The sequence below is a fragment of the Vidua macroura genome, chromosome 15, assembly GCF_024509145.1.
Source record: "Vidua macroura isolate BioBank_ID:100142 chromosome 15, ASM2450914v1, whole genome shotgun sequence".
Classification (NCBI taxonomy): domain Eukaryota; kingdom Metazoa; phylum Chordata; class Aves; order Passeriformes; family Viduidae; genus Vidua; species Vidua macroura.
Window position 1 is genome coordinate 12,558,412 of NC_071585.1, and position 23,109 is coordinate 12,581,520.

Here is a 23,109-nt window from a genome sequence, read left to right on the forward strand (position 1 = left end):
TGTAACCCATATCCTGTCCTGGGAGAGATGACATCCCCCTCTCCCAGCTGATAACGTGTCTGTGTTGGTGCGTGGGTTTGTCATCCCAACAGGATTTATGCCTGGCAGGAGGGAAGTGGGTCTGTCTGCGCTTGTCCTGACGCCGCATGAGTCACTCAATGGTTAAACACAGTTTAGCTGGATGCTGGAAGTTTTCCTTTTTTGTTCCTGATAACCCTGAGCAACATCCTCAGGGATTTGGTTCTTGGCTGAACACTCCCAGCTCCAGAGCAGTGGTGCCCCGGTGCTGAGCACTAACAGTGGTGCCACAGCCTCATCTGGGCTGACAAAGCGAGGGGAGCCGGGCACAGGGCTCTGGCCATGGGTGCTCTCTCCAGGGTGAGGATGGATGGACGAGGGTGCTGAGCTGGTAAGCACGGTGGTGGGGTTGGGGCATTTCTAAATTGCATCTCAGGAGATCCTTCCTCATGGGAAGTGGTGCTGGAGCTGGAGTTGGGCTGGGGTTGCTGGGAGTTGCTCCGTGGCCATAGGAAATTAGTGCCAGAACAAGCATCCTCAATGCTCCTCCTTCCCTTTACAGAGGTCTTTGGATGCTGATCCTCTGCCTGGAAAAGAGAAATTCCTGCAAAAACCTCCTTGCTGGCCTGCCTCCTCTGGACACATCCCTCCATCGGGGTCTCCAAAACCTGCCTGCTCCAGTGGCATCGTGCCTGATCTTCCTGCCTGCAAGAGTAATAAATCTGAGCTTGTGCCTGGCACGTGGCTGCCCTCCCTCATGCTGCCTCTGATCTGAGGGAGGATCCACCCCCCTGGCCATGCAGAGCTGTTTGGAAAGGCTGTGGAGTGCCAGTGAAGGAAATCAATGAAGAAAGATGCTGAGGACAAGGCTCCAGCAGTTCTGCCTCCACCCCCAGCCCAGCTGCCCCATGCCTGGCGAGGCTGAGCAGCCCCCCTGTGCCCGTGGGACAGCCAAGGGAGACACTGAGGGGGACAGTGGCTGTTGGCAGGAGAGGGGGAGCAGAGGGGGGCAGAGCTGCCATCAGCTCTGGGATGCTCCAGCCTCCAAGCCAGGCGAGCAGGAGGCACAGACGGGACTGCTGGGAGGGAAATCAAGTGGGAGCTGCCAGAGGGACCTCAGGGGGCTCAATGGGGATGCACCACAACCCCCATTGAACGGCAGCAGCCTGGCCTTGGCAGAGGAGCCTGAAGCCCCCCACAAGTGCCCTGGCTCTGCCCCAGAGCTGCCCCCCACAGCAGACAGCCCCACAGGCAATCCCAGCCAGGAGTGGAAGGTGGTGAAGATCCAACGTGTCCTCATCAACCCTGACTTTGAGCCAAGGAAAACAGGTAAGAGAAACCCCCTTTGGCCACTGTCCCCCCTGGAAAGGCACTGCTGTGCTCCTGGTGAGAACACCCAGCTCTTCCCAGGGCAGGACTTTCCCTGGGTTAGAGGTCTCTGGCTTCCAGCAGAGCTGCTGGGACTAATTTAGCTTGAGATGATCTCTCTGGCCTTAAAAATAAGGAGGAATCTGTGGCTTTTCTCAGGAGGGGGTGTGGGAAGGCAGAAGGCAGGTTCCCACTGCCTCCAGGAGCTCAACCCATCCCTCAGTGGGGCATGAACAGGATGGACTTCCCAGCCCCCACTCTGGCCATGGGGCTTGGTGGGATCCTGCCCAAGAGTGATCAGGACTGGCTCCTGTGGCACTGTCTGGGACAGGGACGCCTCTCCTCCACTGACTGGGGGTGGCCAAGCATTCCTCACATGGCTTTGGGCCATTTTTGTCAGCCCCTGGTTTAAAAACTAAGCGCTTTATTTCAGGCTGGTTGGTTCCTACAATGCTCTCTGCCATCGCCTCACTTCACAGCCCCGTGCCACAGCTATTCCTCTGTGCCCATGACTGTCCCTTCAACCACAGTGACACAACTACAGGCTCATATCTAGGGTTACTGGGGCTGCTGCCATGCCTGGAATGCCCCACCTCCCTGTGGGAGATGCTCCAACAGAACCCATCCTCTTACAGGCATTGGACCCGTTTTTAAACCCTGCTTCCACCCTCCTTTCTATTTTGCTCCTGCCCAGCTGTTATCTCAGCTGCCACACAGCGCCAGGGCAGGTGTGTCCCTGTCCCCACCGGATGGCGTTAGCGGATGCTGCTGCTCAGCTCAGAGCCTGGTTTTCCCAAGGCAGCCCCCAGGACTGGGTGGGATGGGGTGGGACCGACTGGGGATGCTTGACACGAACCCGGTGTCCAGAATCCACTCCCAGCCTTTTTGCAGTGTCAGGAATCCTCAAAACCAGCGGCTCCTGGATGGGACACAGGCTGGGAAGCTCAGCCAAGCCCTTTGGCTCACAGCTGCCCCAGCAGCATCGTGTTTCAGGGCTCAGCACACAAACCAGATGGACCCAAATAGTCTTCCCATTTCTCACTGCTCCAGGATGGCAGATCTGCGGTGGGGAAAGGTCAGGCCTGACTCTGTCCAGGCTCAGCATTTTCCTAATCCACGCCGCCATCCAGCACTTTTGCTGCCAGCCTGGAATTTTAAAGTAACTCAACAGGTTTGTTGGAAAGAGTTTGTCTGTCCCGTTTCCTCCCCCTCCAAGTGAGATCACCACCAGCCACTGCCTGCAGGACCCGTCAGACTTTCCAGAGCCTGCAGGCAGGATGTCACTGAGGGTCCTGAGAGCAAGTCTGGGACCTTGCAAAAAGCCTGCAGGCTTGGGAAAGAGAGGTTTGGTTCAGTGCAGGTGAGAGGAAAGGGCAGGTGCTCTCATAAGTAACACTAGGGCTGTTCCTGCTGCAGGCTGTTTGCAGGAGCATCCCTGGGAGATGTCAGGGACGTGCTCCTCTTCTCTTTAGCTGTCATGGGGTACAGGAACCTCTTCCAGCTTCTTCAGGAGAAGAGGGCGCATCCATCCACACCCAGAGTGGTGCAGGGCTGGCCCTGGGAGCCGGGAGCCAAACGGGTGCTCCACCTTGAGCTGCTTGGGCCCACCCAGGCAGGTCCCAGGTGCCCCTTGGTTCCCATCCAGCAGCCCAAGGCCAGGCTGGCTGCTCTCAAATATCCGGCACGGCGGCCCGGGCTGGTTGGCACCTCTCAGGGCAGGCTGGGGAGCGCAGGAGCCCCGGGAAGAGGCAGTGGCTGGGAGATGCAGGAGGCAGGACTGGTTTCTCTGTCTGGTGTGCAAATAAACAGAAGGTTTCACTCCCTGGGGGCTGCAGAGCCAGCGCCAGCCTCCCTCAAAAACCAGGAAAGCACAAAAAAGCATAGAGGGGCAGGAAGAAAGGAAATTAGAAAGGCAAAAAATCAAGCCAAGAGCTCATCCTGAGGTGTGGACAGGCATGGGAAGGGGGTGAGGCCGGTCTCACCCGCAGCCAGGGAGCTCTGCAGCCCCAGTGGGGTGATGGAGGTGGGAGGTGATGGCTCCCCAGGGATCATCTGTGGTTCCCTTGTGACTGGGAGCAGACGACTCCTGGCAGAGAGGATTCAGTACTGTTTCCAGGAGGTCCCCAGGGCAGTGACACCAGTGCTGGATTTTTGTCTCTGGATTTTTGCCTCCCTCCAAGTGCCTCAAAACTTTCAGCACTGAGGAAACCTGCGGAAAGGGGAAGCCCCACATCCCCATCAGCGTCTGAAACGTAAGGTGCTGCGGGGGGGAGGTGGGAAAAAGGGTGAAGGGCTGGGTAAGGGGGTGTCCCGGGATGGGTAAGAGGATGCTCAGGACTCTTAAGGGGAATGTGCAGAGCTGGCAGAGAGGGATGCCCCGGGCTGGGTAAGGGGATGCGGGGAGCTGGGTAAGGGGATGCCCCAGGCTGGGTAAGAGCATGTCCAGGCTTCTTCCCCCCCGCAGCGGGCTCAGGGCAGACCCAGCCAGGACGAGAAGCAGCGGAGCTGGAACATCGGGGGCGGCAGGGCGGCTGCCAGAGCGGCCGGGCGGGGGGGACCCGTCCCGTCCGGTCGGTCTGTCGGTCCGTCGGGGCGGGCAGGGGCAGGGGCAGTGCCGGCGGGACCCGCCACCCCCCCGCCCCGTCCCCCGCCCGCCTCCCCCCGGGCCCGCTCCGAGGGCGGAGCTGCCGCAACTTTCCTGCCCGCCGCCTCCTCCCCGGTGCAGTCGGGCTGCGCGGGGAGGCGGCACCGGCACCCGGCACCGCGGGTACGGTCGGGCTGGAGGGGTAGGGGGGCAGAGACCGGGGGGGTCCGGGCGGCGGCCGGGGGGTGCCAGTGCAGAAGTGACGGGGGAAGGAGGTTGTGAGGGCACGCAGAGGGGAGTGCAGCGGGGCTCTCGGCGTCTGGGGGTGTCCGGGGTGCCGGGGGATGGCAGTGCGCAGGGGGTGCTTAGGGGTCCGGGGTGCACGGGGGGGGAACGGGAGTGCATGCCCAGAAGTCTCGTGGGTGCGATGGTGGGCGAAGGGTGGGCGGTGGGGAGCACACAGCCGGGGCGGAGCGGGGTTTGTCTCCAGGAATGAGCGGGGCAGGTGTCGCTTCCCTCTGCCGGCACCCGGGTGTCCGATGTGGGGCGTGGGAGGCACAGCGAGGACACACGGCGGGGACGTGGAGGGACGTGGGGGTCCTCCTCGGGGCTCGCAGGGTCGCACCTCCCAGCTCCGCAAAACGTCTTCCCAGGCGATGTCCCCTGTCCCCTGCGTCGGGGACGTGACCTCCCCTGGCCATGCCACCCATGCTGGGACACGAGGTCTGGCCCTCGGCTTGGCAGCCAGCAGGATGGATCCTTTACGGATTGTGCAAGGGACAGGCAAAGGCCCCGTTTCGTTCCGCTGCCCTCCCCGCTCTGCCCACCCCACAGGGACACTGCGAGCCATTTGACCTTCTCTGGCCGGGCCAGCGCCGCTGGCTCGGGGCACCAGCCCGGCGGGGCTGTCCTGGGACCTTGCAGCCCGGGATGGGTCGCGGCGAGTTCCAGCAGCTTTGGGCACAGTGGGGCTGGAACGCACTTTCCAGGCAGGGTGGATGGAGTCCCCGTGGTACCCGGCCGTGGGATGGGCTGGTTCTGCAGGGCTCTCTGGGGGAGGTCTGCCCGGCTCCAGCCGCCTTTTCCAAAGATGAAAGCTTGATTTTAGCCAGCTGGGGAAGGTGCTGCCTCCACCTGTGTGATGGCAACAGCTTCGTCTTGCCCAGTGTGGACGCATGTGGGGCTGGGGCTGCTGACTGCACCCCCCAGGAACTGGGGATGGGCAGGGGCAGACAGCTCCCATTCGAACTTAATCCCCACCACCCCCTTCTCCCCCTGTGTGGGAATTGGGTGCCCCAGGACTTGCTGCTAGGAGTCTGTGGGGCCATTTCAGCAGGATTTGGGTGCTGAGTGCCAGGCACGGCTGCGAGCCGGGAGGAGCGCGGGGAGGCAAACAGCTCCAAATCCAGCAAAGCCCCTGCGAACAGAGCACAGGGAAAACTTGCAAGCGCAACGAATTTTCTCGCTGTGCCACATTTTGTCACTGGCAAAGGCACCCGTGTGGAGAGGCCTGGCACAGAGTGTCTGCCAGGCAGGCGAGGTTGATCCCACCACAGCACCCACGACTTCAGCTGGATCTTCTTGGGGCTGCAGGGCCAGCACAGATAAGAACTTCATGGAGGTTTTGTATCTGGGGCATAGGAGGGCTGGAAGCTGGGAATGAGGCAGAAAATTGTCATCTTTCTATCCATATGTTTGACTCATATCCGTTTCTAGCTAGCTCAGCTGCCTATCTGTGCTACCCTCCGTGTTTTCCTAGCTGCAGATTATTTGGGATAACTGGGAGCTGGAGGGGAATGTGTGCACAGACTTAAATGTGTGTGAGTTGGTACGCGTTGCAAAAAAATCCTGCACAGCTGTAGCTGGGGCAAGGGGCCAGCTTGCTGCTCTGCCAAAAAACCTGCTTACATTTCCTCAGTGTCCAAAGTCCTCAATGTTTGGGTGAAAACACTGGATCTCCTCTCCCCAGCGTTGCCTGGCTGTAGATGTGCGCTGGGGTTCGTGTCAGGTGGCGCAGAGCGTGTCCCTCTGGAAATGGGGTTTGTCTTGGTTTCGCTCTTGGTTTTGCCAGTGGGATTTTGCCAGCAGGAGGCACCATTTGAGTTGACCACAGAAGCCCAAGAAATGTTTGGAAATGGGGAAAAGTGCCTGCTGGTTATGGATGGTGGGTGCTGTGTCAGGGGTGGTCTGGTAGGACGCCCTGAGCATGGCCAAGCTGGGCTGCAGCACCAGGATGGCTGAGCATCCAGACTTGGAGCAGGCCAGGGACAGAGCCCAAATGGAAGACTTTGGAGTCACCTGCCAGCTCTGACTCTGAGATTTCACATGACCTGTGGCACCCTGCAGGTCATTAAGACTTGGGTCTGCAATCATTAAGACTTGGGTACCTCTTGTCTTCTGCATACAAGGACTTCTCACCAGGCACAGCTTCCAAGTCACTCTTTTTCCTTCCTGTGACATCCCAGCCATGTCAAGACCATCACTGAATTTCACTGAATTCATCAGTTCAGCAAAACTGCCATTTAAAGCCAAATCTTCATCCCATTTCAGCTCTTGGAGTCTATCTTAGGGCAGGATGGGTCACAAGCCATGTCTGATACATCCTTCACCTTCATTTGGGGTCAGATGGTGATTCCAGCCTTTCCTGGCTGGGCTTCAGACATCCTGCTTTAGCACCCTTTGGGGGGATCCATCCTTTGCATGGAAAGCTGAGATGGAAGGAATTTTTTTCCCCCATCTGTCTAGGAAGTGAGAGTAACAAAAATGCCTTTCATCACCTTCGTCATCCTCGCTCTGGAGGAAAGAGCCCTGCACATGCTGTGGGAAGGATGGCTGACAGCTCGGCAAGAAGCTGTTAAGCCCTGCACTTGGGGGATGTTCAGGAAGTCACCCCTGGAGCAATGGAAAACCTACAGAGCAAGTGCCTATATAAATATATAGACAGAGATCTACAGGCTTCTGTGGCCAGAGCTGGAGTTAAAGTGGAATAGCACCTGGGGCTGCTCCTGTGTGCCAGGACTCCGGCAGTTCCATGGGGCACAGGATGCACAGGGAGCACCTCCTTCTGCAGCATCGGCACAGGGCAGTGGAGAGGGCTGTGGGAGTCCTTGTCTTGGAAAAAGATGGGATATTTGGAGAGGGGAGGTGTTTCCTTCCTGAGGGACAGTGTCATGGGAAGGAAGGAAGGAAGGAAGGAAGGAAGGAAGGAAGGAAGGGAGGAAGGGAGGAAGGGAGGAAGGGAGGAAGGGAGGAAGGGAGGAAGGGAGGAAGGGAGGAAGGGAGGAAGGGAGGAAGGGAGGAAGGGAGGAAGGGAGGAAGGGAGGAAGGGAGGAAGGGAGGAAGGGAGGAAGGGAGGAAGGGAGGAAGGGAGGAAGGGAGGAAGGGAGGAAGGGAGGAAGGGAGGAAGGGAGGAAGGGAGGAAGGAAGGAAGGAAGGAAGGAAGGAAGGAAGGAAGGAAGGAAGGAAGGAAGGAAGGAAGGAAGGAAGGAAGGAAGGAAGGAAGGAAGGAAGGAAGGAAGGAAGGAAGGAAGGAAGGAAGGAAGGAAGGAAGGAAGGAAGGAAGGAAGGAAGGAAGGAAGGAAGGAAGGAAGGAAGGAAGGAAGGAAGGAAGGAAGGAAGGAAGGAAGGAAGGAAGGAAGGAAGGAAGGAAGGAAGGAAGGAAGGAAGGAAGGAAGGAAGGAAGGAAGGAAGGAAGGAAGGAAGGAAGGAAGGAAGGAAGGAAGGAGCTGTCACCTGTTGGATTTTGGACTGAGCTCAGGATAACGGTGGAAACCAGTTCCCAGTGCCCTTGGACACATGCAGTAATTTTACTTTCGCCTCCTTCCTGCACGGCTTTGGCTGCCTTCAGCCCCACACCCCTTTTCCTTCTCCTCCCCAGCACCTGGACGTTCTCAGTGCATTCAGCTCCCTCCCGCCTGCCTGGGGCTGGGGAAAAGGATCAACCAGAGCCCACCCAGGGCTGCCAGCTGTCAGGAGATGGCAGAGAAGGATAATGGAACGTTCCCCGTGGCTGGGAGGGGAGTGTGTGGTGTAGAAACTGCCCCAGGTGGCAGAATCCCTCCAGACACCATGGCACATGGATAAAGGCACTTGCACTGGGTGAATAACCTCATCCCATGGCTCAGGCTGCAGTAATTTCCTCTGGACTGCCAGAGGCTTCAGTGCTCTTCATCTGTGTCATAAAAATCGGATGTGAAGAGCAATTCTTACCCTCAGCATCCCAAGCAGTATCCTGAGGGATTCATTTCCAGTGGACCCAGGTGGACCAGCCCAGGAATGGTGGGTGCTGGGTGTGCAGGGGCAGGGATGCTGCTGGAAGACTGGAGGGGATGGGCATGGATAGAAATGGATTCCAGGTAGAGGATTTTAGGTGGCACAGTCCACCCTGCAGCACACCCCGGCCCGGAGCGATGCCCATGGCTGTGGTGGCAGCAAGGGATGGAGACACCCGGGGCAAAATCCCGGTGGGCAAATCCCAGTATTGGTCCCGGCTACGTGGGAGCGTATCTGGCGGCTAGTCCAAGCAGGAACGGGCTGGCCAAGAGCTGAGTCATCCCTCCAGCACGGAGGAGATCCCCCAGGGCCCCTCGTTTGCTGTTAAAAGGCAGTAGCAAGAGCAAGAGCCTGCGAAATGGCTCCGCCGAGAGCTCGGCTTCTTAGGCAGCCCCGGCCTCCGAGGAAGCGGGGATGCTGCGCTCGGAGCACGAAACCCGCAGACATCTGGAGCCTGTGGCTTGTTTCTCAACGGCTCCTTGGCCGTGTTTCTCCTCCGTTTCGGAGATAAAGGCGGCGAGGGTGACCCCGCGGAGCGGGAGCCGCGGTGCTGGCCGCCCTCCAGCCAGCCCGGCCGGAGGAAACAGCGGCCCCGCTCTGTGCCGCCGCCAAAGCAAATAGAAATGGGGCGTTGAACAATGCTGGGCGCGAACCGGGGGGACTCTGGCCGCCGGCGTCGCCGCTGCCGCCGGGCTCCTCCTCTCCAGCAGAGTTTCCACTGGCATCTCTGCCTCCTCTGCCCCCCGCCCAGATAAAACCCTCCTGTCGGGCAGCCTGAAGACTTCATCCAGGGCATCCTGCACACCTGAGCTGTGTGCAAGGACTTGCTGGGTGCCTGCTGAGGGAGGCAGGAGGGATGAAGGGTAAGGAACAGGAGTTGCCCAGTTTCCAGCAGCCCTCCTGCTTATCGTGGGCTTTCTGGAAGGATTTGGCTTAGTCATCCATCCCTTTCCCTCGCTAGTAGGCTGAGCCACTGCTGAAAATATCCTGGAAGGCTCCCAAGCAGCACAGAAGGCAAGAAAATGAGGAACACATGAAGGAAGAGAAGACGGGAAGGGATGGGATGGGAAGGAAAGAAGAGCAGGGCTGGGAGCTTGGCCACCCACCTCCCTGCTGGGGCCAGAGCCAGAGCAGAGACACCCATCAGAGCCATCCTGGCAGTGCCTTTGGAGAGGGGCTGCACCTTTGCTGGGTGCGGGGGTGATGCTGATGGTCGGCGCTGGTGTCTGTGCTCAGCAGTGGCCTCGGCAGGGTGGGGGACACTGCCCTTCCCACGGGTACTTTTCGGGGGGCAAGATCATAGGAAATTGCTCACCCTGAGAAAATGCATTCCCGGCAGCTCCACATCCTTTCGGTCTTAGGGAAGGGCTGGCTGGTGCCCTGACCTTTGTCCGGCACAGAAGCTCAGCGGCACTGGGCTGCTCGCCGCGGGGCTCGCACCAGGCTTTTAGCACATTGCTTTTAGTGCTTGTCTTGAGTCCCGAGGCGTGAGGGTGGCTCCTCGCAGTGTCCGTGTCTGTGTCCTGCTGGGCAGGATCTGCACAGCTTCTGTCGGCTGCTGCCATCTCGTGTTGCTCCACAGATGAGTCTCCCACCAGGGCTGCCCACCCGCGCTGCTGTGAGGTCGGGGTGGGTTGGCATCTCCCCGCTGTCCCCGGGTTTATGTCCTGCCCGCTCGGGGCTGAGCACGCCGGGATTCGGAGCGAGGGGCTGGGGGACACACGCTGGCCTCTTCCCCGCCACTGCCTCTTTGAGCCAGGGGTTGAAGCCATGAGAGCTGCAACCGGAGAGCTGCTCCGAGAAATTCCTTTCCCATATGGTCAGCGCGGTGGTGCGCAGAACCCAGCCAAAATGCGGGGTAGGATGCTGGAAACGTCCTGAGTGTCACTAGGTGTCCCCTGGGATTTCTCATCTGTCCCAGCATCTTCGTGATGGCTGTGCTGGGTCCCCGTTGCCCCCGGACCGTGTACCCCAGCCCCGGTGCATCTCTCCTGCCTTCTCCCACCTGCCAGGGAAAGAGTTGGGATGCCGGGGGATACCTGGAGGAAGGGCTGCCAGTCCTGGGCGGGGAGGACTAACACCCCACATTCCCTCTGAGGGCCCTAATCCCCCTCTCCTCTCTGCCCAGGTCTCTCCCGCAGCGCCAGCCTCTCGGAGAAGGAGCTGAAGGAGGCGAAGGCGCGGAGCCAGAGGATCGCGGCTCAGCTCACCACGGCGCCCGGCCCCAGCTCCAAGGGCGTCCTGCTGTTCCACCGGCGCAGGCAGCGCGTTGATGGGCTCACGGGGGCCGGGCATGGCGGGGGGCTGCCGCTGAGCCCCGCGCCCCAGCCTCGCCAGGGCGCCATGGAGGAGAGCCAGGGGCAGGGGATGAAGCCGGAGCCTGACCAGCCTGGCAATCCAGGAGAGGGGATGCTGGCAAACGCCTCCCCGTGCCAGGAGCTTCCTGCTGAAGCCCAGCAGGTCCCACTCAGCGTTTACCTGAAGGAGAACATGGCATCGGCCGCCACCAACGGCGTGCAGGAGCAGGCAGCCAGCGGGATGGAGCGAGGGGTGGAGGGGCTCGGAAATGCAGGAGCCCCTGTGGGGGCGAACACGGCGGCTCTTGTCCTGCCAAAGAGCCCCGAGGAGGGGAAGAATGTCAAAGTGCCCAGTGAGGTGCCCGGTGAGGTGCCTAGCGAGGTGCCCAGCGTGCCAGTGGGGACAGCCACGGGGACGGCACCTCCAGCCGGGCAGCAGCAGAACGGGACACAGGGCCGGCAGTACTACGAGGTCCATCTCACCCTGGCCAAGCCCAAGCCTGTGAAGAACCGGACAGCCAGACCCTTCGGCACCCAGGCATTCCCCGCCAGCGCCCAGCCGGCCGAGGAACCCCCTGCCCCCGAGCTGCCCCCACCACCAACCTATGCAGAGACCCTCAGCAGCCCCCCACCCCTCACCCGTGTCCGCTCCCCCCCTGCCTACTCGGCCCTGTACCCCACCCAGGAGCAGAAGATGCTGCCAGATCCCCTCCTGGCCTGCGGGGTGAGCGGACCAAACCCCTTGCCCAAAACAGGGATCCTGGAGGAGTCGGCTGCCCGGAGAGCCAGCAGAAAGTCCATGTTCACCTTCTTGGAGAAGCCAAAGCTGAGCCCAAACCCCGACCTGCTGGACCTGGTTCAGAGTGCAGACAGCAGGAAGAAGCAGAAGGAGCAGGGGGAGCCCAGTGCAGAGGATGAGCCCTTTGCCCTCGGGGCTGAAGCTGCAAACTTTGTCCCCAACAGCGCAGCCAGGGGTGTGCAGCACCTCCCACCAGCTGAGGATGCTCCAGCATGGTCCTCCTGCCTCAAGTCTCCCACCATCCAGCCCAAGAAGAAGCCACAGCCCAGCCACATCCTCACTGAAGCGAGAGGGAAGGGGGCTGAGCTCTTTGCCCGCCGACAATCCAGGATGGAGAAGTTCATCATTGAGGCTCCCTCCCAGCCTGAGCTGCTGCGGTCCCCATCACCCACCATGTCCCTGCCTCCCTCCTGGAAGTATGACAACAATGCTTACCTGTCACCCATGGTCTCCAGACGCCCCTCCAAGAGTCCCTGCAGGCCCTCCAAAACCCCTCCTGCTTCGCTGTATGGCAGCAACCTCATGGAGAACGAGGTGTCCCAGAAGGAGCTGGAGATCTCCAGGCACCAGCCTTACCAGCTCCAGTCTTCTCTTTTCATCCTCTCCCCATCCAAGGGGCCAGCAAGGTCCATGCCCCAGGAGGTGCCTCCACCCAGACCGTCTCTTCCCGACTCCTACTCCTATCCCCAGCAAGCCTCCTGCCCGACCTCTCCGTTGCCTCCTTCCCCGGTTTGGCATCCCCCCGTGGCGCCCAGCGCTGGCCAGACCACTGCCAGCCCATTCCCCAGTGCTGCCGGGGCTCTGCCCCTGACTCACGACAGCCGTGCCAGCCCTGGAGCCCCGGCCGAGGCGCTGCTGGCCTCCCCGTGCCGCCTGCTGCCGCCGCGGGCCAAGGTGGGCTTCCAGGCACCCCGGCCCTCCTACTCCACCAGGAATGCCGGCATCGAGCCGCAGGTGTGGAAACCTTCTTTTTACTACAAGTAGTGGTGGCAGAGAGGAAAACACAGCGGTGCTAGGCTGAGTCCTACCTAACTAACTGCTCGTGGGAGTGCCAAAAGCCAAACCAACCACAAAAAAAACCAAAAAACAACAACAAAAAAAAAAAGGCGGGGAGAAGGGGGGCGGGAAGAAAAGAAAATAGAAAAAAGAAGTGGTTGTGAGGCTGCAGTGCTGGGACAGTGGGTGACAGGCACTGCTGAGCCCTCAGTGCAACAGGAGCTGAGGAGTCCCAGGGAGGCAGCAGGAACTGGGTACAGAGCCTGCAGGATTCCCAAAGCGTCAGCAGGAGCCTGCCTGTCCCACAGGGCTGCTCTTGCTCTTCTCTCACCTGGAAACTGTATGGAGCATCGCACCTCTGGCTCCCTCCTTTCCTCGCCTCCGGCTTTTCCAGCTCTCAGAGCTCCGCCTGCTCCTTCATATCCCCTCTGTCCTGGGCTCTTCTCAGCTTCCTACCAAAGCAAACCTGGAGGGGACACACTGCCTTTCTGCCTCACTGTGCCTGCTCCTGGCTCTTCTGTTGCTCCTTCAGGATCTGTCCTTGTTTGCTTCCTCACTGTGGAGGAAGAACAGCATCCCTTGGGGAATGGCAGAGTCCAGTGGCACTGGGCCCAGGGTCCCTGCAGGGTCCCTCTCCCCACCTGGGCTCAGTGCTGGAGCTGGGGTGGGCAGTTCTGTGTGGCACAGCTGGAAGCAAGGGATGTGCTGGGATGAGGAAGGTGCCAAGGGCAGGGCTGCTGGGTGATGCTCAGCCCAAGGCTTGTCATCCAGCTGTGCCTCTGCCCATGCCCTCTCGCCGCTTTCCCCATGGTGCCAAGTTGCCTTTTGACTGTGCTTTACTTCTCCTGCATTTTTCTTTTTTTCCCTCTTTCTGAATACACTCTCTGCGCTGTCACATCTGGCTCTTCTCTTTCCTGCCGTCTGGGGAGCAGTGCTGGGTGATGGATCCTGGGGCAGTGCAAGGGGGGCTCCGAGCATCCCCCAGAGGGACACTTTAGGAAGCTGCAGGTAATGACAGGTCCTGGGACATATTCTGGGCAAGGATGGTTAACGGCAGGCTCAGCCTGCTCCCATCTCCTTGATGGGTGAGGGGGTGTAGGGTCAAATGCGTTTTGGGGACCCCTTGCAGGGGTGCAATGCACGAGGACACATCCACAGCTCCTGTGGGGCTGTGCCAGCATGAATCTTACCTTGGCGCCCTCCTGCCGCTGTACCCCTGCTCTGTCCCTTCGTCCCCCCGAGGGGGGGTCACTAACCCGCTCTCTGTCCCTCTCCAGGACAGGCGGTCGTCCCTCCCTGCATCGCCCACCTGGACGCCCCGGCTGGCGCGGCGCCCGGGCAGCCTGGACGGCTGGGCCAGCCCAGCCTCGGTGCCCGAGCTGGATGAGGGACCCCCCACGTCCCCTCCGTGGAGCGAGAGGTCCCTGTCCCCGCTGCGGCAGGACGCGGACCCCCGGGCCAGCCGGCAGATGCAAGCGCGGCTCGCCAGGAACATCATCAACGCTGCCCGCAGGAAGAGCTCCTCTCCCAAAGCCGTGGGGCTGGAGAGCTCCCGGCCCTTCACCCCCATCTCTGCCGGCCCCCCCAGTCTGCCCCAGTCGCCCCGGCTGGGGCCAAAAGCGCCGGCACTGCAGGCTGCCAGCAGCGTGCTGGGGAGCCTGGGCAGCCCCTCGCCCACTCACAAAAGCCCCCTGCGATCGCCCCGAGCAGGCAGCCCCCAGTTCTGTGCCTCCCCCGGGATGCCCCGAGCCGCCTGGGCAGAGGGTCGCCGGCTCCTGCTGCCATCCAGCGCGTCTTCCTGCCCCGTGCCCAGGCTGTCCCCCATCCCCAAGAGCCCCCTGCCATCCCCCGTGGTGGGTGGGCGGTCCCCAGCCAAGCGTTGCACCTCCCGGTCCCCGACGGACTCGGACGTCTCCCTCGACTCCGAAGACTCGGGGACCAAGAGCCCGGGAATCCACAGCTTCAACCTCTGTCCCCGGGGCTGGAGCAGCAGCCTGCGGCTGAAGACGGGGGGTCTGCCCTCAGGGGCTCCCTGCACCTCCTAGACAAGCCAGCCCCCGCCAAAAAACCCTCTCCCTCGACAGGTCAGCCCGGGTGATGCCACCCGCTCACCCCCCACCGGGAACACAGCAACCCCCGGGGCTGAGGTGCCCAAAAAACAGTGTCCCTTCGGAGCTGCCACGACCCCTGTGTGTGCCAGAGGGGTCAGGTGCCTCCTGCCCGCCCGCCATCCCATGGCCCCGCTCTATTTTTACCACGCTAACCTTTCGGGGCAGGACTGCGTGGTCAGCAGGCAGGAGCAGGCAGAGTGGGGGAGCCGGCCCCCCCACGGCCCCTCCCTCGGCAGGTCCTGCCTGCCAGCCAGCCCCATCCCGCACAGCCAGGATGGGGTGGGCTTGGTGGTTCCCGTGAGCCCTTGTCCCCAGCTCCCAGGTGTAATCCCGGGGAGTCACTGCAGCTCTGCTTCCCTGGGGTGGCACATCTGCTGCGGGTGGGCAGCATCGATTGGATGCCAGGCTCTCCCAGCGTCTCCCAGCCTCTAGATTTGGCTGGTGTCAATTAAAACCAGATTTTGGAGAGGAAAATTTAATTTTTAGTTCCAGTCCCCCAGTTCTTCAATGCCTTTTTTTTTTTTTTAAACTTTTGACTCCTTCTCAAAGAAATCCTCCCAAATCCTTCTTTCCCTAGAGACCAAAAAGAGCCAAAGTTATTTATTGCCATGTTCAGGGGACTGTTTACAGGTGCCCTCCTGCCCTGGCCAGACCAAGAGGGAAGCCCCGTCTTGTACCTGTCACTGTCCCCATACCCAAGTTCACCACATCCCCATCCCTACTCCAGTGGGATGGAGGCACACCCAGGAACCAATGGGTGCTGTGACAGCCAGGGCAGGTGGGGAACTGTAGGAGCTGAAGGAAATGGTAGAAGTTGCAGAGGGTTTGAAGGAGGTGTTGGCACAGAAGGTGATTCTGAGAATGTCGGTGTCCCCATACCTGGGGGCCAGCACTGGAAAAGAGGTTGTGTTTGGGCTGCCAGGGCTCTAGCATATTCCCATTCACGGAGCCCGTCACCCTTTCCCTTTCCCCAGGACACGCTGTTGAAGCCAGCCCACCCCTCATCCCCGAGCACCTCCACACTGCAGCTGCCCCTCCTGGAACACAGCCCCCCATTCCTCCAGGACACATCTCCCACCCTCGCTCCAGCAGCCACCACAACCTGCCTTCACCACACCGCTGTATGCCCAGTTCAGAAATAAACCGCCGTTATTCCACCCAGGCTGGCTCTGATCTGTCCCCGAGGTGGCCTGGGCACACATGGCACACGGCCACCTCCTGCTGCTGCTACATGTCCCCAGGGGTCGGCCCTGCTCCATGCCAAGTGACAGCGTCTGCATCCGTGTGGGTCAGCCCTGCTTCATGCTGGGTCGGTGGCGTCCTGGTCCCCAAGGGTCAGAGCCCTGCTGCAGGCCGGGATTATGGCATCCTCATCCCTGTGAGTCAGACCTGTTCCACGCTGGGGTGATGGCATCCCAGTCCCCAAGGGTCACAGCCCTGCTCCGCCCCCTTTCTCAGCCAGAAATAACTTCTGTCCCGTGGCTGGACCTTGGCATCTGGGCTGGAGCCCAGGACGGGTTGGGGCGAGCAGCAGGAGCCCAAGGGTGCCGTGAAGGGCCAGCAAAGGCCACCGAGTGCTGGTGGCTGCAGCTTGGCTTCGGCCTCATCCCCAGCACAGCAGGAGAAGCATCTTCAGTTCCCCAGAAGCATCTGAGGTATCCCCTGGCCAGGTAGGGAAGGTGAGGTCCCACGTGGGGGTCAGCAGGTGGGTGGGTGCACGGGGCTTGGGGATGTCCTTGGAAAAGGGGACACCACCACTGTGGGGGTCAGGGTACAGTTTCCCTGGAGTGGGGCAGAGGGAAGGACGGGGTCCCTGGCTCGTTGTGTGGATGGTCAGTGCTGAGTTCAGAGCTGGCAGGGAGCTGTGTGCCAGGCTCACACAGGCTCCCCAGCCCCACGGGAACCCCAGCGCTGCAGGGCCCTTAGGGGAAGCTGCCCTGCATCAGCCTGAGCTGGGGGGTGCCAGATGCACCAAACAGTGTAGAACAGCACTTGGGGAGCCGAGCGTCCCGGCAGCAGAGGAGGGCTCTGCTGCAGGTGGGCAGCCCAGGGGGCTCAGATTGGAGCTGGTTTCCAGCTGCCTCTCCACAATGGAGCAACCCAGCCGAGTGGTGCCATGACCCTTCTTGCTGCTGGCAGGGCTCACCAGCTCCCTGCAGGTTCAGGGCTGCAGCCCCTGCACCCTCAGAGCCAGCAGCTGAAAATAGCTCTGCTAAGGCAGACGTGCTGGGGGGGTGGTAGCCAGGGCTCCCGCTCGGCCGGCACCTGCTGCTCCGAGAGAGCTTAGGGCACAAGGACAAGAGCTCACTGTGGGCAAAGACAGAGGCAAGGACAGTTTCTGCCCTAAAGAAAGGCAGAGAGGAAGAAGGACAGGCAGGGGCTGAGGGGCAGTGTGATTTGAACATTCCCTATGTCTGTTGAAGGGGACAGAGAGCGGTGCAAGGAGATGCTTAGGGATGATGCTGAACAGGAGAGATGCTCAGCTGAATCCTAGCATCTCTCTGGGGCATGCCTGGGGTGACATGTTCCCATGTTTGGTGTCACTCCTGGAGTGCCTTTCTCTTCCAGCCAGACAGGATCCATCCCCCTCCCAGGAGCACGGCAGCAGGTGATGGCCATCATGAGACCGGGCCCTGAAGATGGTAAGGGGGTGCAGGTGTCACCAGCCCCAGGGCAGTGCTGCCTTCCCTGCCTAGGGGCCAGACCCAGCTCTGGTTGAGGCCACTTGCCCTGTTTCTGCTGGAATAGTCCATGCACGGGGGGAAGAGGCTGCTTGAACCTCTGGAGCTCCCTGACAATTCCTCACACTGAGAAAATGCCAGTCCTTGGCCTGGGCAAATGGCCCAGCCACAAAACAGAGGCCCCAACGAGGGCATACACGGTCTGTGCTGCCTTAGGGGTCCCCAGCACTGCAGCATCCTCAGCTGTAGCTGTGCTCTCCCAGCCTCCCCAGAGCCCCAGCTGGACCTGGGGAAGAAGATGAGCACAACACACGACCTGATGATCGAGGAGCTCTCCCTGCCCAACAACCGCGGCTCCCGGCTCTTCCAGCAACGCCAGAAGCGGGTGCAGCGCTTCGTCCTTGAGCATCCCAGTGGCTCCAGGCAGGTGGGTCTGGGGACAGCCCTTCCCTGGCTCTTGCAGCCTTTCCAGGGAAGGAATTCCTGGTGGGGTCAGTGGTCTCTCCACAGGGCAGCCATGGTTGGCTGACTGCTGTGCAGAGGTGAAGGGAGAGGAGAGATGTCCTGGTGGGCTGGGCAGGGAGATGGCCAAACATGGGGAGGGGGAGGGTGCTGATCCCCCTCTGCACCCACTCACTGTCTCCTGCAGCTCCCAGGGCAAGGGGCACGTGGCTCACACCACACTGGGAAAGGTGATCCAGAAGGAGCAGTGAATGAACAGATGGTGAGTAGATGGAAGAAGCTCTGAGGTGCTTTCAACCACCCCCTGAGTCCCAAATGGGGCAGGGGGAGCTCCCCATGTGCCTGTTAACTCTCCCCTCCACAGTCAGGTGAGAATGCTGAGGGCCAGGAGAATTATCACTCTGAGCTCCACGTAGCAGCATCACCCCAAAGTGGCCCCCCAGAAGTACCCAAGAAGTCAGAGAAGGTCTTGCACATGAGCAAAGTCCTGAACCCCAGTGCCCTGGCCCCAGGTAAGACAATGCTTCCTGCACTTGAACCCTACCCTGCTGTGATCTCAGCAACATGGGGCTGGAGGCAGTGAGCTGCTGCTTGCTTAGGGGTCTGCCCAACCCTCCTCCAGAGATTTTATGTGTACAAATGTGTGTGTGTGTGTACACATATACATACAGATATATATATATAGATATATATATATATATATATATGTATGTATGTATGTATGTATGTATGTATGTATGTTATACTCATTCCTGCCCCAGTAACAGGCCGTGGCCACGCAGAGGCTGGGCTGTTCCCAGCGCCCTGCCTCAGCCTGGCTCTGGCCCCAGCAGCCCACACTGTCTCTCCCCTGCACAGGGTACTCGAGCCCCCTCAAAGAAATCCCCCACGAGAAGTTCAATGTCACCGCCATCCCCAAGGGCTACCGGTCCCCATGGCAGGAGCTCTTTGGTGACAAGGACAATGCCGTGTATGGCAAGAACCCGCCGCCCATGAGACCCCCTGCGTGGGACTTCAGGAGCTTCAACAGGTAACAGGGGCAGACACCACCAGCCACGCCAGCCCTTGGCCAAGCCCTTCAGCCTCGAGGAGCATCCACCATCCTGCCAGGGAAAGGCAACCATTCGTGCCCTCTTTATACCCCGGAGGGGCACAGCAAACGCTCAGGATGCTCTTTTCCTACTCAGGAGCTCCTCTGTGGCTCCCTGCAAAGGTTCCTGCCTCCAGCAGCTCTCCCCCAGATCTCCTCTCAGCTCCATTACTGGCCTCGCACAGCCTTAAGCAGCTTGATCTCACTGGGTAACCTCAGGGATGAAATTTGGGAGGGCCAATTCTTACAAACATGGCCCTGGAGTAGGAATCACTCCTGTTCCCAGCTGGGCTCAGCTCTGGGCTGTGTGAAGGAATGACACAGTGCCAAGTCTCTTTCCTAATTTCCTTAAGGTATTCAAGCAGCTGCTGGAAGCAGTAGGGGTATAAGGTTAATCTTCCCACAGAGTGCTAAGAGGTCACCAGATTCCTTCCAAACACCTGCTTGAGCCCAAAGCCTCCAGGCCAGGGGGTTTCTGGTGGCTCTGCCTGGCAAGCTCCATGCCCTGTGGCTGTTTTTGATGGTGCCTCCTCACACCTCCAAATTACACTGGGTCAAGGATGGGACCCTGGAACAAAGACTGACAAGACAGATCTCCTTTCTGGAAAGGTGCTTGGTAGGGATCCAGGAGATGGGAGATCTGCTGGTAGTAAAGCACCAGCAGCCCATGGCAGAATAATGAGAACTGAACTTTTAAACTGAACATCGTCTCAGGGAATCAGCAAAAGGAGTCCTGTCTGTCTTCCTCCCTGGAAGCCTCTGTCATGAGGATGGAATTACATTGGCTTTGGTGGCCTGGTGAAAGTCATCTTCCAGTAGGCAAGTTCCCACTGGAGTTTCCCCCAGGACACAGCACTGCTCCCCAGCAGACCATGTGCCAACAGCAGCAGCTCCCCTGCGCCCACCCCAGGGCTGGATTTGAGGCGTGGGGGGACACAACTGCTGTGCTTTCAGCACTTGGCTCCTTGTGGGGGACCACAACCCCCCCTTGCGGGAAAAGCCATCCTAAAGGGCAGAGATGAGCCTGGCCACAAGTGTCCCTTTGCTGCTCTCCTCCCCCTCAGCCCTGGGGCTTTGCCATGTGGCTCTCCTTGAGGAGTTAGAGCCAAGGAGGTGCTGCAGGGGGAGAACAAGGGGCTGCTGCAGACACTTGGCTCTTTTCTTTCAACATTTAGCCATGTTTCTGCCTCAGGATTTATTTATGGACAGGGACTGAAGCAAGGGCATGTTTCTGAATAATACTCTACCCTGTACCATTTCTCCCCTCTCACACACTGCCTTTCTATTTAAAGTCTTCAACTGTAATTTAATACAGATGGATGCTAATTTAACTCCAAGCCTCTTGCCACCTCCTCTAATTCTTCAGTGAGGCAGGAAGATTCAGAAAGCCAATCTGCTTTTAACTGGGCTTTTCACGATCTTCCAAGCTTTTAAATCACTTCTCAGTTCAAATACCAAGCCACAGAAAAACACACTTTTTAGAACAAACTGGCTATCGAAAAGCCAGTGGTCTTGCCTAAGGCTAGCTGAATCCCAGCACAGCTCTCATGGGTCACAGAGCAAGGGCAAGTCCACCATCTCCACAGTAACTGTATTAAAGCAGACTCATTTATCCCCAATTTTGAATATTCAGACTGTGATGCAAAAACCTGGGCCACCTTGCTAAGGTGTGCTGCCTTAAGAGAGAGTGAAAACCAAGCTTTGACAAAGACTCTTTTCCCAAAAGGAAGTTCCTAGAACAAACTTCTCTCATTTGCCTTTCCCCCTCTTATTTCTCCTCTGTTGCAAAACAGTGCCACGTTATTCATGTTCTAGCTGTGCTTCCCAAAGCAAACATTCCCAGTTTTGCCTCACTGATAGCTCAGCCCCTATGTGCTGCTCCAAAACCAACATTCTTGGCTTTTTGGGGGCTGGCACGCTCTTCCCCATCCCTTTCCACATTTCTCCAGAAAGAGATGACAGCTCTTGCCCCCACACTGCTCCTCCTGTTAGTCATTGCTCAGGAGAAGCCATCCCAAAAGGCGGGATGGAGCCAGGGCCAATAGAGCTGCATGTGCTGGTGTGATCCTGAGCAGCGTCAGCCTCAGCTCTCTGCAGGACACAGGAGCTGCAGATAAGGCACTCTCAAGACCAGGGGTTTGTCATTGTCACTGGTCTCTGAATCTAAGCCCTTCCACGTGCAGAACAGTTCCACCAACACCCAGGCATCAAACTCCACTCTCCAGGCTTGCCAAAGTGTGAGTTGAGGTGGGCTCTGTACCAGACAACCACCCCGCTGGGCTGGTAGGGCTCTAACAGTGTCCTGGGGAGGAAGAGGAGGGTTAGGCAATGCAACAGGCATTGATAAATTGTGCTGGCCTCAGTAAACCCAGACTTGTTTTTTCTAACACCTTCACAACAGCCTCTCCTTGTGACTAAGTGTGCTTCTCCTTGTGCTGCAGGACTCCAGCCCCGTTTGACAGGGCGTTGGTTGGTGAGCTGTTCTCTTTGCCCACCGTAGAGCTGGATAACCTGAGTGTGCTGGAGGTGATTTCCCACAGGCCCAACTTCAACAGGGTGGCCCAAGGCTGGGTGCGGATCCTGCCGGAGAGCGAAGAGCTGTAGGACGTGCGTTCCCTTTCCCATGGCCAGGGATGGTTCCCTCACTGGACTCGGACACACTCGCAGGGGAGGGGAGGGGAGGGAGGGCAGGTATCCTCTCTGGAAGCTCAGCTGGTGGGTTTGGGCTGTCATCTTCGAGTGGGGTTTGAACGAGCTCAAGTGTGGGACCATTCTGAATTGCCCTTGCAGTCAGTGCCAAACCAACCAGCCAAGTCCTCACTGTTAATCCAGCAGACCCCCGCAAGCTCCCGTACAAAACATCCCGTACAGCCTGTCCTCTTCCCTGCCTCATGGAAAACAGCAGCACCACCAGCTGCAACACACCAAGCTGCCTCACTGCATCCTCACTGGCACGCGAGACCTGCTCACACAGCTGGTGCTTTTGCAGAGAAACTCCATCTTCAGGATAACTCTGCATCTGTCATTCCAGTCAGGATGCAGAGAGGAGGTGATAATGCAAGAGCAGGAGCAAAACAAGTTACTTGAGGCATTGGCATGTTTATAGCAGCTACCTTGAGCTTGGCTGGACAACAAAAACAAATGAAGGAGTGGGAATCTACCTGTTTTCCAACACAGCAAAGCCACAATGGAGGAGAGAGGAATGCTGGGAGTTGGAAACTTGTGCTCTGTTTCCCAGAAGCTTCTGGCTAGCACTTGGCAGCTATTTCCTCCTTCCTACTGCTTTTTGCATGTCTCGCTTGAACATCATCTAATCTAGGCTCTTTGAGTGACTTATGACAGATTTGCTTCGTGTAGTTGGTCAGTGATCAGGCCCTACCTGGACCTGTGGCCCTGCAGAACCACACCAGTGTGAGGATGCTGCCGGGGTGTTCTGGTAACTCCAACACCAGTAGGAAGGAAAAACAGCACAGCCGTGCCTCCAGAGCCAGCACAGGCTTCCCTGGCAACGTGAAAATCAGCAATGAGGATCCAACTACACCAGCATTTCCAGCAGTGACACACAGTGGGACATGCAGCTAACAACAGCCTACAGTCACCAGAATACCTGGGGAACCCCATTCACAAAAACCTCTGACTCAACACAGGCTTCCTTCAATTGCTTTTGTCAGGTTTTTAACGTTACCCTTTCTTATACTCCCAAAAGCACCACGATAAAAGTTCCTTTTTCCACCACTGTGGTTAAATGGGGAAAATAAATGTTGTGGTAAAAATGCAGTTAGCAGCTGCCTCATTTGTGAAGTTTGTAACACTGTGCAGAGGAAACCTCACGCAGGGATTCTGCTGCCACAGCATATCATTCAGGTGGGAAACTTTCATTACTCTGTTTCCCACAGAAGCAGGAGGGGGCAAGCAAACAGAAAGAAAAATGGTTTGTTCCTTAGAAACAATAAATCTATGATGCTTAACTGCTGCCCTGTTCCAATTCCATTTCTCTCCTCTTTGTCCAGCATCAGCAGAACCTAGGCACCCTGGGTAACTGGCTGGAAATAATAAACAAATTGGGATGATGTGAAGCCTCCTGCATGCCAAATCTCTCACAGCACTCACAGGTCCTGGCCATGGACACTCTGGGCCAGAGCAGTGGCAAAAGCCACAGCCCCCTCCCATCCACCAGCAGCCTCTGCTCTCCAACACCACCCTGGGTGAGCTCTCCCCTGACAAAAGCAGAACTAATTATCCACACCCAAAGCCCAGCTCTTTCTCCAGAGAAAGCCAGCCTGTGGTGCCACAAGTGCTACACCTCCTCTGACAGTCTGGCAGGGCTGGAACCATGATGGGACCCAGTGGCACTGTACAGGACAGCACATAAAACTAAAAGTGGATGTGCATGTCCTTGCCCATGTAGGATCTTGGCTGTGGCAGCAGTCA

The 23,109-nt window shown here is 58.7% G+C and overlaps 2 protein-coding genes across 2 annotated transcripts; both read left to right on the forward strand.

The window, feature by feature from the left end:
* Positions 1-872: 872 nt before the first annotated feature.
* Positions 873-15,606, forward strand: SYNPO (synaptopodin). The gene is made up of 3 exons (XM_053991407.1): positions 873-1,347; positions 10,371-12,292; positions 13,612-15,606. The coding sequence occupies exons 1-3, from the start codon at positions 873-875 to the stop codon at positions 14,377-14,379; spliced, it is 3,165 nt and encodes a 1,054-aa protein (XP_053847382.1). The 3' UTR covers positions 14,380-15,606.
* A 1,312-nt stretch (positions 15,607-16,918) lies between these two features.
* Positions 16,919-21,351, forward strand: MYOZ3 (myozenin 3). Its single transcript, XM_053991409.1, is given in 7 exon segments — positions 16,919-17,031; positions 17,034-17,087; positions 17,390-17,553; positions 17,776-17,850; positions 17,953-18,100; positions 18,447-18,618; positions 21,120-21,351. Coding segments are annotated over 7 exon segments (840 nt in total). The 5' UTR covers positions 16,919-16,967; the 3' UTR covers positions 21,283-21,351.
* Positions 21,352-23,109: the final 1,758 nt, after the last annotated feature.

Coding starts and splice junctions, on each gene's coding strand:
- SYNPO (XM_053991407.1), top strand. CDS start 873: ATGCTGAGGACAAGGCTCCAGCAGTTCTGCCTCCACCCCCAGCCCAGC. Junction 1,348..10,370: donor CTTTGAGCCAAGGAAAACAG/GTAAGAGAAACC, acceptor CTCTCTGCCCAG/GTCTCTCCCGCAGCGCCAGC. Junction 12,293..13,611: donor ATGCCGGCATCGAGCCGCAG/GTGTGGAAACCT, acceptor GTCCCTCTCCAG/GACAGGCGGTCGTCCCTCCC.